This window comes from Apteryx mantelli, chromosome 5 (assembly GCF_036417845.1).
Source record: "Apteryx mantelli isolate bAptMan1 chromosome 5, bAptMan1.hap1, whole genome shotgun sequence".
Taxonomy (NCBI): domain Eukaryota; kingdom Metazoa; phylum Chordata; class Aves; order Apterygiformes; family Apterygidae; genus Apteryx; species Apteryx mantelli.
In genome coordinates, this window is record NC_089982.1 from 7,895,890 (window position 1) to 7,917,972 (window position 22,083).

Below are 22,083 nucleotides of genomic sequence, written 5' to 3' on the forward strand. Positions count from 1 at the left end.
TTTTCATTTTTTCATTATTTTTTTCTTCTAATTTCTGTGTGATTTAAATTTTTCTTCTGAAGGAAGGTTTTTCATTCTTCCCCTGCTGTGGTATGGAGGCAGCTGTAATTATTTATTCTGCACTTCCTACTGTGGTGCAGGTTAGAATCTATTTTTGAAAGCAGCTGGTTATATATGTTTCCCATGCACTTATGGAGAAAAAGAGAGATCAGCTTTCATTTTGTCAGTAAATTTACTCTATTTATTTTTTATTTATTAAATGCATCTGGATAATTTCAACCTGTCTACTTCCTGTCAGAAAGGTGACTTTTTCACAGTGTTAACATGCAACCGATGTTAGACTGTTTTGTTTTCCTGCTTATACCCTTTGCAGTGACATGTGCCTCGAGCACAAAAAAACATAGTCAAGAAGCTAAGTACAAAGTCTGCTCAGGGGAAGCCACAACTACTCTGTGAAGCACAGAGGACACATGAGGTCTTTCAAATCCAGGCTTGACTGGGCATTGTATTGGGGGCTGGCTCCGAGTGCTAGATCACAGGCAAGGATCAGGATCTTCCCACACAAACAGGTGAGCTACAAGGTGATGGATCTGCTCTGACCCTTTTGCCAGCAAAAGCTTTCAAGATCACCCACTACAGGCCATATCCCAAGTAGGACCTCTTCAATTCTTAATCTCCACAGGAGCAAAGAGAAAAATCAGAGACCTCATTCCTTGCACAAAAAGCAGTGCAATGCAAATTTAAATGACTTGTCTTGAGCCTTTGCACAGCTGAAATTCATTTACATATCAGAAAGGTTCAAAAGCCTGTTCAGAAGGGAACCTATTATTCTTTTGGAAATAGCTGAGTAGAAGACCTCAAATAAAACCCCCAGGTAAAATGAAATACCAGGCCCTCTCCTTTTGCCCCAACATCTCAGACCCACACTTTCAGACACAATACATCTGCTATTCCCACAAAGTTTTTTCATATACATTAAGCACTGTTTTGCTCAGTTTTTATTACTAAATTTAAACATTTAAGGCTCTGTCCAGGTATCTGCATTGAAACACTGTGGTCCACACAGTTGGAGGAGTGTCCAGGCACTATTTGTCACTTTAGAACAAGTCACTTACCCTCTATTCTGTTTACCCATCTGTAAAATGGGGGTAATAATACTTACTTATTTTGCAAGGTTGATATGAATCTTATTAAAGCTTGTTTAAGTGCTGTGTGATGCTTGAATGAAAAAGGAAATTATTATTATAATTTTAAACAAAGCTTAATTGTAAAACTGTTAGCACAGGCATATTAGAAAAATGAGCTCTGAATTGGGAGCCAGCAGTAGAACTCACTCTCTTTAAAATAAAAGATAATTTTATATGCATCTTGCTATCACTAATCCCCACTTTTCTAAATCCTACATTTATTTTCCACATTAAAGCTATGAAGAAGCAATATGCAAATTAAATTTAGTGTCTAATCTGCAGGGAAAGAAACAATAGCTGTTACCTTATTCAGTGATCTATCAATGGAACTGCGATTAAAAAAAAAAAACACAAAACACTCTATAGAAGACTCTTCTCTTTGCTATACGCTAATTTAAGCTGTGCATGTGACTTTTTTACCTGCACAACACCTAACCTGAAAGATAGCAGGTCAGCTGACCAGGATAACTTCCCAAGATAACTTTCAATTTGTAACAAGATTCTCTCGCAATGTTACACACAAATTCTAGATAACAACACAGCTCTTCCTTTAATCAAACAACATAATATAAAATCCTTTCTTAAATGGCTTGCTTAAAATAAGACTTAGGACTAGCACAATAATAATACTGAAGATGGAACAGATTCTATAAGGAAGGAATTAAGCAAAATCACCCGCTTGTATCTGATACAGAAAATTTGACAAAGCAGTTATCTCTTCAAATCCTTATTTCTAAATCTTCTGCAAATATGTTCTATGAGCTTACACTCTGTCACTTATAAAATGTATACAATGTATGCAAATAAAGACAAAACTTCAGGTTCATCTTCATACAATAAACAGATAAAAAAGCCAACTATCTCTTCCCATTTCCCCCACCTTCCAGCCTATTTGTACTTCAGAAGCTCATCTGAAGAAGTAGACCATCACGAAAATCTGCTTAAATGAGATGCTGCTCATAAATCCTTTTAAAGGAGGGTAACTATCTGAGGCTAAAACAATGCATCTTTAAAAAAAGCTCCTCTGCATTTCTGTGCTTGTGCTACTCACTGTCTGAAACTACCCTTACTCTGAGAAAGCAATGGGGGCTCTCAGAAACAAAGTGACATTAAAAGAAACACATCAGGCTGGGGAGGGGAGAGGGGGGAAGAGAAGCAACAACAACAACAAAAAAGCTTGAATTTAAATCCGGCAACCCTTTCTTGATACAAACAGATGCATAAATGGATGTTCTCCAATATTAATCAAAAATAAACATCTGCATCTGTAGAAAGGATTTGAAGGGAGCCAAAGGAGACATTCGTTCTTCACTGAATGCCAACAGAGATATTTCATTTATGTTAAATTTCATAAGCTTAAAAGTCATAACTTAAAAAGAAACACAGCTCTCTAGATTTACAACAGCAGAACACTGTCAGTACAGTAGAAAGATTTCTGTACTGCCATAGTGAGACACAATGGCACCCAGATGTGGTTCTACCTTGCCCCGGGACCCAGCAGCTTCTCCTCACTATCCCCACCTCTCCTCACAGCAGCACCCTTGGAGGAGCACTGCTGCCTCCCCACCCACCCCCACCCCCAGCATAAGATGGGAGAGGGACCTTGGAAAAAAAAAATCACAGAAACAATTTGACAGAATGGCAGAGATGGCCTTGATGCCTTTGAGACAAAGGGAAAATAAGGACTAGCACTTGCAACAGTAAAGTCTTGATAGCAACACCTCTGAGATACACCAGTGATAACATTCAATGTCACAGAGCGACAGCAGAGGTTTTTCCATTTAGGCAAAAGGAATTGGGATTTGTTCATTGTTTTGTTTTGAAGGCAATAACACTTTGTTCCTACCAAAGTGATCAGCAGTATTTGCAGTTAAGAACGATGACGTGCCTCTTTCTTCCTGCAACTGTACCTTGTCTCCTCCCCTGGTGATATTCCAACATAAACTAATTCAGAGAGCCACTAGGTTCTCCAATAGGTTGTCTCCTATTCCTTATTTTCCTCTTCCTTCATTTCCTCTTAAGGACAGCATGGTTGCACGGTGATTTCCCTGCGTTCCAGAGGACTTGACTAAAGGCAAAGATTGCACTGATTTTGAACTACCAAAAATGTCTGATATTTTCTTTTACATTCTTACTCCAAACTTTATTAATAGATCAAAGCTGAATTTTGAATGGCTATTTCAAACACAGATAACTAATTGTACGTGTTCTCTTGATAAAATTTTCCAAGACTCTGTCCTTCACTGCTTGTTCTAGTCAACAACTTTGATGACAAAGGCTTGATATTATATTAGCAGAAGGTTTCCCACCCACCCTCTTACGCAAACACCATATACATTGTCGTCCATGTTTCCATACTGCTGGTTCTGCTAGCATAACACACTTACCAGTGAGACATATCAAATGTAACATCAATAGTACTGATCATATGAAAGTCTCCTGCAAAAGACTGCAATATGGCACATACAGCATCAAAACTGTCTTGTCTGGGACTGTGGATACAGCACGTGTCAGCGCTGCCACCTTTCAGCTTTGCTCTGCACCCTTTTCCCTTTGTCTTGTCCTTGTTTGTACTCATTGGGTTATGTTACATCTCAATAACAAACTTGGTATTTTGCAAACACTTTGTTATCATACGTGAGGACAAACCAATTCATCCTGTGACTTTAAATCTCCTATCATGAAAAAAAAGAAAGAAAGGAAGCTATGATTTTCAGTACATTGTTTTCATTTAGAAAAGAAGTCAGACAAGCCAATGCAAATAAGCAATGCTGATGATGCACTGTGATAGAGAATTAAGCCATAAAATCCTATGGCATGTAAAATAGTGGAAAACACCATACATGTACAAAGAGGACAAGTTCTGTGCCCTGAGGAAATAGCTTTGAAATTCACAAATTCACTGCATTTTATATCTCACAAAAAAATTGCAATAAACCCCAGCACAGCTTTTCTTTAAACCTAAAATAATCCCCCATTATATGTATTATGGAGAAGCCACCATCAGAAGGTTGACATTTAACATTAAAATATAATTGAGTATAAGGACTAAGCACAGAGAAAGAGGCATAATATCAAAGCAACACCATTTTCTGATGGTAAATATGAGCAATTTTATGGCAGTGTCTGCTGTTTTGATAAGTAGGCAGACATATTTTGGGCCTCACCCTAACTCAAAGGAAAATGCTTGCATTATTTATTATAGAGCAATATTTAACATTAACTCATACAATACTAAAAACATAATGAAAACCTTATTAATTTTGATGACTTATTACGCTAGCAGTACCTTCAAGCCAAAATAATTCTTTTTACTATGGGAATAAAGTGATTCAAAATGTAAAATTTAAGTTTACTGGCTGTACTGTTACTCAGTATTGAAGGTAGCATAATAGCTTAGATGTCTGTTGACACCATTTTTTATATTAATACAGGGTAATAGAGAGGGAAAAGTTTTATTAATGCACATGCATGAAATGTACCAGGAAATACACTAATACTATTCACTATGAATATAAATTAAAGTTTTATTTTATATGGGTAGTAATATATTCCTTGCACTTACTATGAACAATATGAGGTTTAGGTGTAATTAACGTTACAAAGCTCTCCATGTGCCATAAGTGAAATGATGTAAAGGACAGATATAACTCCAACATAACGGTGCTGTTAAATGCATGTATTATTTTATTTAATTCTGCCTCCACCTTGCTATATTTCCATCAGCCTGTTAGTTATCTTCCCACATGCTAGTCCTTTGGAGCTGCAATGCACAGTCTTTCCAAAGCATAGCTCTGGGCTACAACCCAAAAAACCTAAAAGACAGAGGCAATCCCTTTCACGGGCAAAGAGAAGGAATTCACGACACTATCTCCCTCAGATTGGTCTCAAATCCCAATGTGAAACTTTGTGTTAGAACAGAAGGACGGAAAATAAATAGCAATGTAAATCAGAGGTGTCAAAAGCAAGTGCCTCATATAGAAAAAAGAAACAGCAAAAGGAATCCTGCAAAAAATAAAGGTATGCTGCTTTCTGTTGTCTGTTTTACCTTTCCCCAGCCAGAGATACAGTGTCCAGCGAGCAAACTGAAACCATAACTGATTTTTAGACTGGACATTTGCAAGAACATTTTGAGAAACTTTCACAGATGATGTTATGCAATGAATTAAGGATTTATTGACTAGCAAAGGAGCATTCAAAGCAAAGAACTCTACACCATTTCCATCACAGCTGCTACATATTCCCACACAACTGAACTTTTCCAGGTGCAGACTTGCTAGTCTGAATGCCCTCCGCATCTTGAATTTCAAATTTCTTGAGCTGAATTTTTCTCACAGAGGTGAATTTTCATGTTGAAGAATGCACTTAACTCTCTTAAAAATCACTTTTGCTTATCACCTTGAGCTGCACTGGACATGAAATAAGCCTGAGCCCCCAAGTCATGCCTCTGCTTTTCTAGGCACTTCACATGGTATTACTTTGGGCATCTCTTTTTGGAAATATATAACCAAACCTTTTCAAGAATAGTTTCTAACCTAACACTGGCAAAGTACGGAACTATAAGGCAACTCATTCTGAGAGGAAAGGACAGATGCTGAAAACAAAGAGAAGTGATGGATGCAAGACAGCAGCAGAGGAGGTAAAACTGCTTTGCAGGTGAGGCACAGCAGTAAGAATAATTTAGTTCTTGAATCTGTTCTAATTTCAAAGGCAAGTTCTAAGGCAAAATACTGGTAATCGCAGTGACCGAAATCAAAAGGAGAGCTGCCTCCTTTTCACCCCTCCAATGAATTCTGGAGGGGATCCAAAATGGACAGTTCTGTTGACATCAGCAGAAAGCAGGGCTGACGAATGAAGGGAACCAGTGGAAAGGCTAGGAATTTGTTTGTTTGTTTGAAACACTTGTAGTTCATTGGTATTTTAGAGGCATTTCTATTAAAAAAAAAAGTCAGTAAATGGAGAACAGGTTATAGCTGTAATAACATATAGACAGCTAAGACAACTAAATCTAGTCATTGTGATTCACCATTATCTAAGGCAGTAACTTTCTTTACTGGTATGCAAAACCCGTATTTTGGGGGTGGGGAGGAGGGGGAGAGGGAGAGATGGACACAAGACTTTAAGACCTTGTAACTGGTGATGTGTAGCAGAATCTCTTCAAAAAAAATCCCTGCATGCAAGAGAACTGCATTCGTTGTGAAAACTGCATGTATTTTAATCCAAGTGCTGCAAGTTCAGGCAGCCTGCAACACTGCAGTGTTCGTCTGGAGGAGCAAGGAATGGAGGAGGTGGTGGAACAGATATAGTTCACACCGCAAGATCAGTAGAAGCTTGAATTGGGCTTTGTAACCCAGCAGGATGGGTGACAAAATTCAAAGGCTTGACAGACCCAAACTCTGCACAAGGTGTTACTGGAGAAGGGAGTAAGCATGAAGCTGCTAGGACAGGTTGTCAGTAAAGGCAACTACTGTCAAACAGTACTAGTCATATTTTAGAGACCGAGTATTGTATTGTACCCTGTTTATCTACTTAGCTGGGTCTTTTTCTCCCTTTTAATGCAATAACACTTGTTAAGTGATTCGTGTTTGCAGGTGAGAAAAATTAGTTCACTGAACATTGGAAAGTTTCTCTGCAATATTTTCAGGTGTGGGGTCAGAGCTCCAACTTTTATTTTAGTGATCACTACTTAAATTTCAATTTGGTCTTTGTTGCTGACAGTGAAGTCCTCATAGAAGTTTTAGAATTTATTATTTCTTCTTTTTACAGAAAGATTGGTGTCATGTATGACAGGATACGGTTTGATCTGTGCCTTACAGTCTCTAGAAAATAATTTTCTTTAAGATATGATATTTTTGTCATTTTAGAAATTGCCACAATTGTCTTCACCCTGTTTATTAAAAAAGCATCTACTTTCAACAGTGGATCATGTTCTCTGCTGCTGCAAATCAACATCCATCCTTTGAAAACACACAAGCAACTCCAGTTTGAACTAGCTCAAAGTCTGCTCTGATCTATTCTGATCTATTAGAAGATGTATAATATGGAGTTGACATAGAAATTAATGATTAATTAGTCAAAAAGTATTTTTATAGTGAAAAACTACTAATACTTGCACAAGGACTAGCAATTCAAGTGCACTTGATATACGTTTACTTTAAAATCTTAGCTATCATGACTTTGCAGTGATTTTCAAGAGTAATAAAGTCTAAACTTTATTCTAGTTCTCATCTTCACAATTTCCTCTCATTACTGAAACTCAGGAGTCATGAAGTGGAGTCTGATCCTGGATATTAGTTAAGACCTTCAAAGAAGCCACAGTGTAACCAGCTAAGGTAATATTATCATCGACAAATATACAAGACAGCATCAGAAGATGTTCCTCACTACTGCAAAAGGCATATGAGAAAGGAAAAGGGAAGAGAGGAGTGTGTGGCTTTATTTTATTTAAAATACCAATATGTGTCAAAAAATTTATATTCCTCATAGAATACAGAATTTGAGACAAATTTTATTTTTCTTTCATTCATTGTCAAAAAGAACAAAGAAGTAATGAGAGAGAAGCTTGACAGCCTCTCACCACAAAAATCAATCTCGCAGCTTATTTACCATCAGCACCATGGATACATCTAGACTGTCTTTGTCTATACTGTCTGCATGACCCCACCAAGGTCTGCTCCACTGGCTGACTCATGTGGACTCTCTGGTGTCCAGACCTTTCAAGACCAACCTCTTAAGCTGGCCAGTTGCATGTGTACTGTGTGTCAGGTGGCACAAGACTAGGGGCCATGTACTTGCTTGTGGAAGATGCAACCTAGGGCAAATGCTCCTTCCAACTGGTCCATCTTTAAGATCCAATAAAACATGTAAGAAAGCTTCCTTATTTTCAAAGGACTGTATTTTATTTTATAATTTTAACATTTGACAAGTCATTTTGGGGGGATAAGGTCAACCATTTTCCAACAAAAGGAAAAAAAATGGCCTAAGAAATACTTCTCAGGTCAGAATTTACCCTGTAAGGATGCTGCAGTGTGCTCATCATGGATCAAGCCCACAAGAACATTCTCAGCAAAATTAGCTGCAAAACTTATCCCACTGCTACCAATTCTTAAACCTTTTGCTGTAATTTTCTTATTAGTTAACTTTTTTCTGGAGCCTATCTTAGGCTTTTACATCCTTTTGGTTTTCAGAGATACACCTTTAAAAATAAATAAATAAATAAATAAATCAGACCCAAGAGTATCCTAGAAGCTCACAAAACAAGTAAAATTGCCTTCGAGTTTATGCATTTCACTGAAGGTTTCTGAATACTTTAGTTTTGCCAATACTCTTTCACAAGTGACATAGTTTTAGCCACATGTAATTTTTCCTCATATTAATAAGACATAAATGCTCAGTAATAAAGCTCGGGTAAAGGGGAGAAGTCAGAAGCCCAGAAACTCAGTAGCCACCTAATCAGATATATAATGTTCTCAAAGAGACTCAGTGCAACTTGAACAGCAGCTCTAAATCAAACCTACAGATTGCGAGTCTCAACTGGTTTAAGTCAAATTTTCACTGAAGCCAATGCAATTATGCTGAGGATTTGAGTCTACACAGGTAATCTCAATTAACAACTGCCATAGCAACCTACAAAAGCCAAAAACAAGTAGATAGCCAGGTCTGTGTTTTATCAAAACCATGAAAGCAAAGCAGAGAATTACACTATAGGTTTGTTAGATTAAGAAGTGTGCAACACTTTTAAACCATTGTTTTTATGAAAGGATTTATAGATTATTGCCATTTGTACAGATATGTAGGTATTTTTGTTACATTCTTCTGACATGAAAGACATCCACGAGATATTTTACGCAGCTTGATAAAGGATAATAAAATTAATTTTAACTACAACTGCAAATCAAGCATTCATGATGCCATAAAACTATCTATCCATACACTGATGACTGAAATCTAACATTAAATTAATCCAGACATTTAAATAGTGTTATGATTTGCAATTAAGCCACGCAGATCTATTTCAGGAGCAGTAGAGAGAGCTTTTTTTTTTGTTTCAAGAAGAGTAGCATTAAAATATATTTTTCTTTTTGCTTGCTTTACCTTTTTATGTTCACAAAGTAAATATTGTCACCTTATTTAAAGCTCTGAACCATTCTTTAAATGCTGGCTCAGAGTTTTTTGTGGTTTATTTGGGAGCCTTAATGATTGCTTATCTTGTTCTTACTCTTCTTTCCAAAGCATTCAGCTGGTGCCACTGAAGACAGAAGTCTTTATTACACAGACTTTCCTGTGAAGCTGCTGGCTGTTCTTATGTTCTTAATCTTCTTTAAAGTGATTAAAAATTCTAAGTCTGAACAATTCTGACATATAAAACAAAGCTAGACTATTCAACATCCAGCAGCTCAAGAATGTCTATATAATAATTACTCCTCCACAAACTCAGCACAGGTGAGTTTGCCTTATTAATTTCATCAGGAATTAAGAGCATGCAAAGAATGCACAATTGGTGTGCAATGCCTGCAACCTTCGCCCTCTTCTTGACAGTCTCTTACTGTATAGCAGTTTATGTCTAAAGCCACAAGGACACGTCAGGGATTGTAGATGAGCCGTAGACGTTCAATGAGTTTATATAAACTCCAAATAACTTCAGCCTTCTGGCTAGTCCTCCATCGTGCATACCTACCTTTGCCCTTTCATTCAACTTGTTTGCCCCCCAAACTCCACAACACAACAGTTGGAGAGAAGAATCGTGGCATTAACATGATACTTGCTGTACTGCACCGATTACCCTGTTTATATATCTCTTACCCATATTATTCCTTTTTATAATTAGGAAATCACCAGTCCAGGAGCTTAAAGCATCTAGTCTGATGTCTGTTCAGCAGTTAACATACTTCTGCCCTGAGCCAACTTGATCCCACTCTAGTGTAGTGAACATGATTATGATATAGCTGATGCTACCAGTACTCTGGATGTTTCTCTACAAGAGCTAAACTCTTCACTTCCAGTCGATGCTCCCAATTCTTTCTTATATAGACAACAAGAGAGAGAAGGCGAGCAGAAGAAAAGCTGATGATATTATATGGCATATGCAGGTTTTTGCTCCTGCTCATGGGCTCTGCAATGAAAAGGCTGTTTTGGTAACAACAGAACAAAACAAATAGGCACAGAGTCAACATACGACACAGACAAGTCAAGGGGAGGAAGCAGGCACAAAATTTCCTCATGTGGTTACAAAATACTTCATACCACTTTATGTAATATTGGTACGTATGCCATAGCCATAAACAAAGATGAATTTATTGCTGTCTCCGTCTCTTTCCCACTGTTCTGCTGGCACCATTATCAGGGCTTTTTGTTATTGATCTGACATTTCCGTTTATTCTTGAAGCTTTGTATTCCACCCTAATTCTGAAATGATGACCTTCTGCAGGCTCTTCAAATTATTTTAAGACAATTTCTATGAATCACAGAAAAACTACTCAATGGTTCAGATCTTCAGAGGGTATTTGTGTAACACCCAGCTCCCAGGTTATTTTACAGCAATAATCTTGGATTTTTCCTCTGTAAGATTGGGATGGGAGCCTGCAAAATACTGAACTTGCCTGCTAGGTGGAATAGTGCTATTTTTTCCATCAGCAACTCAAAAAATACAGTGGAGGTGCAAATATCACCAGATATGTTCATATCTCACACCTGGCACTAGGATACTGTTAGCAATGCAAACAGATACAGAAGATAGGCAGGTCCATCTCTTGAAGGGCATTCAGAAGGTAGCAAATCTCCATTTTTCAACCAGCTCTAAAAGGCATTTTAATCCTGTCAGCCCCAAATATCTAAAAATTATGTCATATGCCCCCAAAATTCTGAGGTACCACTAGGGAGTAACCTTGGGGGGAGGGTTTAGTTTAGAAACCTCAAGGTTTCACATATTCAAGCTTCATTTTCTTCAGCCTACTTTTTATTAAAAAGAAAGCTCATAGTTTCTCATATGTATATGACACTGAGCCCAGGGCGTTAAAAAACCCAAATACTGAAAGAGTTGACAACACTGCACTTCAATATCATTTAATTAAAATACTAATCTTACATGCTGCAGGGATCAGTAATATCAAAAGACAAACTGAGGGTGGAGGATGAAGGGATATGAATCAGAACGAGAAGTAATAGCATAAAAAAAGAACACTATCTGCCTTCTAAAGGGAAAGAAATCATCATGCAAAACAATTTTTTAATGAGACAAGAAAAACACACTCAAAAAAACAACAAAAATCAACATATATGCAAAGGCAGGGCAGTTCCCTTTCAAGGGAATTTCTGATTAAGTTTATTAAAGTAAAAGGTGATTGTGTGGTTTCGCTAAAAAGTCTGTATTTCAAAGTCAAGATTCCCAGCGCTTTCTGAAAAAAATCCAGCTTCCTCAAAGAGTATGGGGTAAGGAAGTCGAAAAATTGAAGTGTTAGAAATTACAGGTCATTTCTGAACAAACTGACAAATATGTACTAGAACAGAGCATAAACTGCTTTTGGAAATATGCTAAGAAAATGAGTTCTCACAAGAGAAAGATGTTGCTCATTACATATCCCTCATCAGTAATGGATAAGAACTTATTACAGATATATTGTAAGTAATACTTTAGATATCAGTTCTATATAAAACAATACCATAGACAGTGAAATTAATATACACTGGCTTTTCCAATTAAAGAATGCATGGGACAGAACACAGGTTTCTCAGAGAAAATTCTGTTCTGTTTTACTCTGATATAGCTCTCATATAACTGTATTAACGCCACTAGAACTATTTAACATTTACATTGGTTAGACGGAGTTCAGAATTTCACTGTGTACTTAGTGTTTACACAGAGATTAATCTAAGAGCAAGACTAATGAAATATTTTATAAAAACGTGTAACTAACTGCAAGATACCAAGCCAAGACTTTCTATGGATAAAAAAGATTCTCAAAGTTTAAGTGTTTACATATCTACAATTAGTGTATCCCACGTAGCATGTTCATTCGTATAGCTATTTGAAACCTAGCTTCTTCTCTTTCACTTGATTTCTACCAAAATGACTTATTCAGCTTGGCAAAACTCCAATTACTCACAGCACTATTTTCATGTTAAATGAAATTTCCTAAGTTTTTTCATTAACTACCCTTTATTGTGATGAATACTGGTAAATATTTTTGTTCTCTAACCACTACTTTTTCCTGACCATTTTCAGAAGTTTCTGTCCTGCCATATAGACCATTTATTGTACAGTATAGAAAGAGAATACTTTTGGTCAATAAGAAAGAGAATACTAAATGGTCAATATTAACTGGAAAAAAATTGCAAGGATAGCATAAGCACTTGCATATCAAGATGCCACATTTCAAGATGTATTTGCTTCACACGTTTGCAAAACTGTAGCCTCTTTTTTGAACTGTAGCTTCTTCAGAGCAAGAACTTGACTTCTGAAATTTACTTAAATACATCATAAGTAGAGTTGCTTGAGAAAGTTTCCTCCCAAATGACATCATTTTAAGAGCTGAACTTCCTCAGGCAACTCTCTACCTACAACATCTCTTAGGAAAAGAACATTAGTTCTTTTGGTTACTATCACATACTGTTTCTGAAACTCTGCTGTCCATTTGTGCTGATTACCTCTCCTGAAATGCAACTAAATTGGGATGAATGAAGCTGAATGAGGTGACTTGAATGAGCATTTAATTTGCAGGGAAAATATACACTGAACAGAGCCTTTGGTGTATGCTTCAAATATCATGCACCATATCAGCAGCTACAACATTAAGACAAAGACATCTTGGTGACCTGCGGGACAAACAATCAAGTCACATTGCTTGTGGACAGCAGTACCATTGTATTCCAAAATGACAAAATCAGCAATTAGCATCGCATATACTACTAAATGTAAATTTTGTAAAAGTAGAGATTATGCCCAGGGATTATCACCCAGCTTCTTCAAAAAAAAATAGTTTCTACAAATAGAATAATCTAAAAAAATGTTAATGCTCAGAGGAACTGAACTACCATGACCAGGGACTAATCATATTAAAATGTTTTACAATACTACAAGGATTCCATGCAACTTCTGGTTAAATACTGTTCATCACAAACGAGCTAACAAAAACCTTGATTTGTGATATAATACTGCACAGCACTATCAACTATCCAGTCATAAATATTTCCCTGTTACCAGCTTATATACACCCTGGTTAGCTCCAAACAGCACATTACCTATACATTGCTAAACACAGAAATTTCTATAGAAAAATTAAAAAAAAAAGGGGGGGGGTATGGTTTTGGGCTTCATCATGAACTCAGGACTGAGCCAGACCCATTTAAATAAAAAGGCTATCTTTCAGAGATTTTAGAATCTACATATCGAACCAAGATGAAGGCTGTCTTGGTAAAAAGAACTGCCTAGGACAAACATCACAGACCTTAAAATCCGTAAGAACTTCAACAGTATTACTACTATGTTTTTAAGTTCTACATAAATGCCTTAGTCTCACTGGATGTCCACAAGTCAGGGACGTGAACATCAAGACTGGGACTAATCCTGTCACAAATTACTATTCATGTCCAACAAATAGTTTCCCTCTCTGGGAAACCCCTTGGTTTCAACAGCACACAAAAATCTGTTGATGGACTCCTAGGCACTGCTTTTTGCTACTCTATCTCTCTCATTTCACTCCAAATCAAAATTCAATTGATTTAATTGATGCCTGTTCAAATTCTTTTTCAGAAGCTCTACTAAGGATGAAGACACCGTGCTATCAGAGCACTAATTCCATTATTGTTCTACTAGCCACGTACCACTATTGCTCATCATTTGAGCACATATCACATGTTTCAATCTCTGCCTGAACAACAAATAATATGAGAGCTGCATCTCCTACTGAAACAGTGGAAACACATACATTTTAGGCACTTTGATCTACACCCTATTTATGTAATAGCTCCAGGAATAAGGCTTGACACTGACCACTGGTAAAAGTCAAATTACACAAGCTCTGCATGAAGTCTACAGATCAACTCGCGTCTGTGGCTTCTTTGCAAAGCTTATGGCTTTCAGTTTACTGGACAGTTACTGGTACAGTTACTGGAGCTAGCAAACACCTAGCTAGTGTTAGGGAAACAATAAGCATAAGCTTGAACAGAAATTTGGTTACCTTAGAGTTACAAGACTTCAAAATATATCTATTATAAGATTACATGAGACATCTGAAGACAGTTGCTCCTATCCCAAAGGTAAACCAAAAATCATCTAACTTAAAGAAATTATCAGGATCAGAATGACATATTACATATGAAACCTTCATCAAAATTATTAGCAGACTTAGAGATGCTTAAAGCCACAGGATCTGTTAGATGTTACTTGCTTTTTGTCACTATTCTCACAGTTTATTCTCCTGCCCAAGAATAAGGAGAATAAAGAGATTTATGTCAATAAGTCCTGTCAGGATTCCTCATACACTTTCTCAGTCATTCAAATTACCTTCCTGCCCCCTCCCCAAAATGCAGAAGATAGAAAACAACAGTTATGAACAATGGTACAAACTAGTGGATATATCAAGTCCAGAACACTGCATATGTAATTTTTTAATTACTTTGCTATCTTCACACCTCAACCAAAACCATTCTCCCAGTATGTCTCATCTAATAATTGCATGTACAACCCAGAAATGATACATTTCAAGCATTCATTTATAACAAGAAAGCATTATGTTCATGAGAACTTAGAAAGACTAGAAGATGCAGTTTTAAAGTTTTTTTTTTTTTTTTTTTTTTTTTTTTAAATCAGCATGCACTTTGGCATTAAGCACTATTTTATTGCAAAGAAATGTGACTTAATAAAACAATCCATTGTTGACTCACCACAGCATGGGCTATATCTCGTCTACAGGAAACGGTTCAAAGAGGTCAGCTTCATGCATGGGTTGCCATAGCTGATATTTGAATCTGGCCTGCTGCAGGTACAGGTTTCTAATGCTAGCCCTGAACACAAAACAGAGAAGAAAAAAAAATACTTGGGTTGTAGTCTTTAAAGGTAGATATACACACAATAATTTCATAAAACTAAGCTAACATGAAATGTCAATATTAGCACATTATATAAAAGAAACTAAAATTCCAGGTATACAAAATCAGTGGCTAATTTTAAGTGGAAGGCAGATGTAGTCATCAGTGAATGTCGTTAAGGTTCAGGCAACATTTTCAGACAGCTCAAAGGAGAACTGAACTGCAAAACCTTGTAGTAAGACTAGAAGATTAAAAATCCTTATGTAAAAAGACCTGTTTAATGAAAGAGGGTCCATGACACTTCACTGAACTGAGCCAAGATTTGCACACACTCAGGCTCCCTGAAGTCCCATTGAAATTAGTTGTCCCTAATTTCCCAAAAGATCTGACTTTCTAGTGCAAAACCCTTGTGAGACAGCCATTGACTTGACTGAAATCAGTATTTCAGTCTTCTGAGCCTTCTACCTTTACTGTTTACTCCAATATAAAAAACTTGGGACAGTGCTATAACAGGACATTTGGTAGGCTAACCACAGTGCAAAGTAGCTACATAAGACTAAAACAGTATGAAATTTCCCCCTTACTGTCATCACTGTGATGTTAGCAATGGTCTGTACTAATGCAACCATCAACCTCTTCTTTTCCTTGGAGAAAAAAGTATAGAAACACAACAGCTGCTTTTCTTTTTTCTACCCGTGACAGGTGGTGTGACTCTGTCCTATGCTCCAGGCATAGTCTGGGGCATCCTAAGACACAGCTCATGACCTTCGCATCCCTTCCCCAGAGGAACACTCCACTGCCACCAATAAGTTTGTGTGCAAATTCCTTTATTAAAAATAACTCTATATAGTAAAATGCAATGCAAACAAAACAAAACAAGACTGAAGTTCCCTTCCTGCTATCTTGGAGAACTAGACAAAACTGCTTCTCAGAAACCATAGTAGCACAACTCATGGAAAATGTATTAACAAATTGTAAACTTCTGAAACCAGTGGGCTGGGGACAATTAAGTTCTGTCCTATCCTCTATACTGCTTTTCATCTACGCTTGAATCTCATTATCACAGTACAAAAGAAAGGAAACACAACCCCAATACCTAATATTCCACACTAATGAAGTTGTACTTTGCTTTCAGTTTTAAACGAACAAGGTTTCTTGAGTACAAAAGATATTTTGTTTCTCTGAGAGACTTTTCATATGTCGGTCTCCACAGATGATGCTGCAAGGAAGAAAGAAAAAGAACTCACAGCAAAAGCAACATCTTTTGTGTTAACTGGGGCCCTTTCTGAAAGTTAATTTTTCTTGCAGGTGGCCTGATTCAAAACAGTGAGCTTGCAAGAACCACAGAAAAAGGTAGCAGAACATGAATGTAGGAAGCCAGTTTGTATTTCCATTTGGTATTGCAGTCCAGTGAAGTCTCTCCTTTTCTCCTACTGACATAACAGAGCAGCAACCATGGTTACACTGCAATCATTACAATTTTAAGGCATAATTTCTAGCAGGGCTATTATGAGCTCAAAATGAAACCAGAGGAAGGAAAGGCTCTATGTCTACAGAGTGCTTGCCTAACAAACACATTAAAGACTTGCTTTGTTTTGAATGCTTATCAACAAGGTGATATTTTCTGTTGTTCAGGTTTTATCCAAGAAATTGTGTAGTTTGTATTGAACTATAGTTTAAGAGATTCAAAATTTTAAAGCTGAGGATCTTTCTCTGAATTCAGTTTTTTCTGCCTTCCAAACCTTAATAAAAATATAATGTTGTGTGCCAGAATAATGCTAATATCCCACTCCTTTGGGCCTGCTTTAGCTCTCCCTTAAACTGCATGAGCTTTGCAACAGACTGCACCCTAGGACTGAGCCTTACAACATGCCAAATACCATGGTAGGGAAATGCTGGTAGTTCTCTCATTGTTTTTAAAAGCCAGATCTCGTATTGCAACACCTTTGGAAGATATTTTGCCTTACAATTATTGATCCAGCATTATTAAATCTTTAAATAATGGCTGCAGACGTGTCAACAATCCACAGAAGGAAAAAAAAAATCCCCGAGGTCTGCTCATAAAAAGCCCCTTCTAGCACACATGGATGTTTCTAACAATGAGAGGGACATTTTCTGTTATTGAGGAGGCAGACAGGCAGCTGAGGGCAACTAATTTTTCACATTAAGTGATTTTTGCCCTTACTCCCTTTAGAAACATCTCTGCAATCTTAAAGCTCCTCAACAAAACCATAATAACAACAAGATCCTGACAAATTATGCGTGCTCAGAAACAGCAGGATAGAACAATGTGTGAGAACACATGTTACTGAGAGTCAGGGAGAGAAAAATATTGTTTAATGGTTGAGGTTAAATCACCTTTGTCATTCACATCTGTGTCCCCAGAAGAGAAAGTCATTTAGTCTAGCCAACTGAAAAAGGTATTTTATGCCACCTTTTCTAGTAGGAAGAGTGAGCACACAGCAGGAACCCCAGAGAAGAGAACACTTCACTGCTTGGTAGCCCTGGTCAGTGGTTATGGAGCAATGTTCTGAAACAGGGTTAGAAGATAAGAGGTTTGGTGCACTTCACAGTGCCCAAGGTAAGGTAACCAAAGGTAATCTACATGTGAGCAAAGACAAACAGCCCAGTGCAATACACAAGACCATCCTGCTGTATCTTAACCTTTCTCTTTTTCCAAAGCTGACTTGCATGATAAGCTCTGTGTCCTCCAGCAAGCTGATTTCAGAAAAAAAAAAAAAAAGAGAGAAAAAAAAACACCCAAAACCCCCACACACCACACTTCTGATCATATACAATCATATCAATGATCATATACATATCAATCAGTTTACATTTTCCTCTTAAAAACTGCCACCCATCCTATGCCTTCATTTCCCTTTTCAAAGTTGGTATTTTCACATAACGTTGGTTGGTCTTTAAACAGGTCTCTTGCAAAACTCAGACTGAACGTATCAGAGAAGGGGAAGCCTGCATTGAGGATATCGTGAAGCTATGCAGCAAAAAGAACCCATGTAAACAAGCTTACAGTCACTCAAGATGTGAATGCCATGGAACATGCTCGTGGTTCACTGGAAGCACAGCTTGCTTATTAAGCAATGCTGTAACACTTCATTATCCAAGTAAAATTTGTATTATTTCTAATAAGGCCTTTCTGCAGAAAAGAAAAAAATTTCTTCCTACAGCAATAGCTTTTCTGCCAGATGATTTCCCCGCAAAGCAACATTGATTTCACTGCAGTGTCTACAAATTGTTGAATTTTCCTTTGCAAAATAACTGCCCTGTAGTGTGCTGTAAACACTTTTCCTATAAACTCTTGGTGGTTCCATAAAATGCAGTGCTTTTTTTGTTCACTTGCATCTGGGAATCATGCAGTAGAGTGATGCCTACCTTAAGAAACCATTTTCTTTAACAGCCCCCCACAACTCCCACATTCAGCCCATCAACATAGTTTTTCAAACACTCTTCCCCCCACAAACACCTTTTTCTTTTCCTGTTTAAATTCAGCCCCTTTGCAAAAGGCCAAGACTTCTGTCCTCTGGATCTTAAAGCTGCTTATCATTACCCTCTCCTGCTTTTTATTTTTACAAATTCAATTTGATATGGCTCTATACCGACTATATAACCCACATAACATACTCATTTCTACTGAATTGCAAGCCAAGATTCCTCTGTCCCCCAAAAGCCCCCACAAGCAGTGTTAGAGGTGATGAGGCTGAGTAGAACACTACTGTTTACATGAGCCAGCTGGTAAAGCGCTATCGCTCCTGTCCATGCTGTGCCTCTGCACCGCTCTCACAACCACCGGTCACCTGAAGTGCCCAAACCGAAAAGCTCATACACACCCGAACACAGGAGAACGATGGACCTCCAGCCACAAAATGTACTGCTGCAGCCTTCTTGCTTTGGTTAGCAGTTTACTTCATTAACCTGCCTCTCTGTCCCTCTCCCCCTCTCTCATTTTTTAAACAGCAATCAATATTCATCACCCCACCCTACAAAAGCAGGTTAGTCATAGAATATTAGCATCAACAACCTACCATTCCGTGCTTGCGAACTATTCTCCTCGTCCAGCAACCTCTCCCCCAAACTGCGATTTTAGGTGGTATTTTTAAACCACATTCCAAACAGTGCCGAGGAAAAGATGGGCTATTAATAATGATAATAAAAAAATAAAAAGAGAGGCAGCAGAATTCAAGGAAAATCAATTTTTTTCCTTAAAGAACTAAAGAAAAGCCTGGGGGAGCGCGTAAAGCAGAATGGAAAAAGGGGAGGCAAAATGTCTGATAATAATGAAATAAAAGAGAGGAAAAAAGAGAGTGGCTTGCTGAATCACGCTCTTTCACTGCCTGGAAACCATTGTGCAGCGTGATGCTGGCTGTACCATTGTGGAACCTACCAGAGGAGACAGGCAGAGAGCTTGGGGAATGGGGCTGCTATGGCAACTGAAAGGAGCACACATGACGTCAAAGCACACAGAGGTCTCGAAGGGGGGGAAGAGGAGGGAGAGAAGAGAAAAGCCTAATCTGCAGCCACAGCTACGGTATCTCCTAGTGAATCAGGGGACAGTGCAGACTGCAAAGGGAAGCTGAATAGCCTTCTGTAGCCCTTACCAGCAGTAGCAGCTCGGGCATCTGCAACATCAGGGAGCCAGGCAGTACAGAGAGGAGGTAGTAACAGGAAGAATTCATTCAGCGCAGATCTGCCCTTTTGTTTGCTCAAGCTGCTAAACGCACACACATAAATGCCCATCACCCTCAAAAAAAAGGCAAGTATTTGAAATAAATTTACATTTTGTACTCAAGCAGGAAAAGATCAGAACAGATTTCCTCTCCTTCACAGCTACTCAAAACACACATGGGCAAGCAATATCCCTCTGAGAAGAGAGTACCTTAGAAGACCAAGAGATGACTATAGCTCTTCCCATTGCCAGTACATTGTGCCCACTACTGAAATGCCCCAAATCCCAGGACTAACAACCTGGCACTTGCGGAGGGTCCCACAACACAGGGGTACTGTTGTGGTTGAACTGACAGAACCAGCAGAGTTGGTGGTGACTTCTAGTGTCTTCTAGCTGAAGTTTTATGCAGAGTTCTCTTGCTTCGGTTAGCAGTTTACTTCCATTAACCTGCCTCTCTGTCCCTCTCCCCCTCTCTCATTTTTTAAACAGTAATCAATATTCATCACCCCACCCTACAAAAGCAGGTTAGTCATAGAATATTAGCATAAACAACCTACCATTTCGTGCTTGCAAACTATTCTCCTCATCCAGTAACCTTTCCTTCTGTTTATTACAAATTACAGGATGTCCCTCCTCCTCTGATATTCAACAGCAAAGGAAGCATGCCTGTAAGACTATTATGCTAGGCTAGGCTTCCATGAGATTTATATCCGGATAAGACCTGGTCAGAAACATTACACTGAAATTCCATCTTGCTGGAATACACCTTTGTTGCAGCACAAAATATCTAATTCAGAATATATTTGTCAAATAGAGCTCCAGGGGACTCAAAGCAGCTTTCCTGCCACTGGTCTGAATATTCCACAGGCTTTTCTGTGGCCAAAGCCAAACATAGTCCTGCACGACCCAGAACTGATGTCACAGATTTCGTCTACTTCAGGCTGGGTATCTGTTGCCTTTCTGAGGGTCGCCCAAGTGCCTTTAGCAGGCCATACATCGACACATGATGGGACTGACAAACACTTAAAATTAATAGTGTGACCATGGGTGAAGTCAAGTCATTGGCTGTGTCTGGCTCCTGAGTTATCCGTTCTTCCCTCAACCCTAATATATCCCTCTGCTCCTTTCTTCATCAGCCTGTTTGACCTGTGTGTTCTATCATTGTTTACTTTCATCTTCATCTGCGTATCATTCCCACATACACACAAACCCATTTACTTCCAAAAACCAAAACAAAACAAAAAAAACCCACTACTCTCCTACACTGAGGATGTTCTGTTTTTTTTTCCTTAATGGCTCCACTACATATTAACAAACACTATGGAAAGTCCCTCCAGGTTTCACCTTGCGCTCAGGGAGGAGACTGGCTGTGGTACAGCAAAGAAGGATGCACAGGCGCATCGTGTGCCCAGAGAATGCCTTACCAATGCCACCGAGGCCCTGAAGGAGGTACAAAGGGCAGCAGTGTTAAAACCTCCACAGCAGTCTGCAAGACCCGCATAGCGGACATAATCAGTAAACCAGACAGTTCTAGGGAGTTGAATAACTGGTCTCAGTAACCATGGCACAACTGAATGCACACGCTTCAAGAATCTGCACTTTACTCAACTTTTTTTTTTTTTTTTTAGGGGGGATTAAAGGACAATTTTTAACTGACAGCTAGAAGAAGAGTAGCAGCAGCTACAATTAGCAGTAACTTCAAGTTATGGAAACAAAAAAAAAAAAAATCAAAACCCTCATCAAGAGACTGGCAAAACTGAAAAATTCAAACAGGCAAGTTTTATGCTATCATTAAAAACTTCCTCTTCTGGCAGTATTGAAATTCACCAAATCCTATGGGGTTTTTTTGTTTGTTTTTTTGTCCCTGTAACTATCTTCCTTCTCTCATATCATACCACAACTTTCCTCTATAGGCCTCCTAGTATTTTTTGCTACCATATGTCATTTTTGCACTAAAAGAACTACTCCCCCTTCCAGCATAGAGGATGGATATAACACTGAGAAGAGTTTCATCCATTCCAGACTCTACAGAATATCACAAGAAAATACCCTAAAAAAATTACTTCTTTTGTGCTTACAGTCGTCTTTAACAAGATTCTAGGAAAACACTAACGTTAGGCAAAATTCCAGAACAGAGTTACTTCTGTGAATAAAACCTATGTATAATCCTTCTTTTTTTTTTTTTTTTGG

General features: G+C 38.1%; 1 protein-coding gene across 1 annotated transcript in view; it reads right to left on the bottom strand.

Moving 5' to 3' along the window:
* The window catches only part of MAPK10 (mitogen-activated protein kinase 10), a 192,912-nt gene extending 173,238 nt beyond the window's left edge, over window positions 1-19,674 (bottom strand). Inside the window, exons 1-2 of the mRNA XM_013957369.2 lie at window positions 19,613-19,674; window positions 19,253-19,346 (exon numbers count right to left, since the gene is read on the bottom strand). Of these exons, the coding sequence (XP_013812823.2) occupies window positions 19,253-19,346; window positions 19,613-19,674 (156 nt within the window). The remainder of the gene's footprint in view (window positions 1-19,252; window positions 19,347-19,612) is intronic.
* Window positions 19,675-22,083: the final 2,409 nt, after the last annotated feature.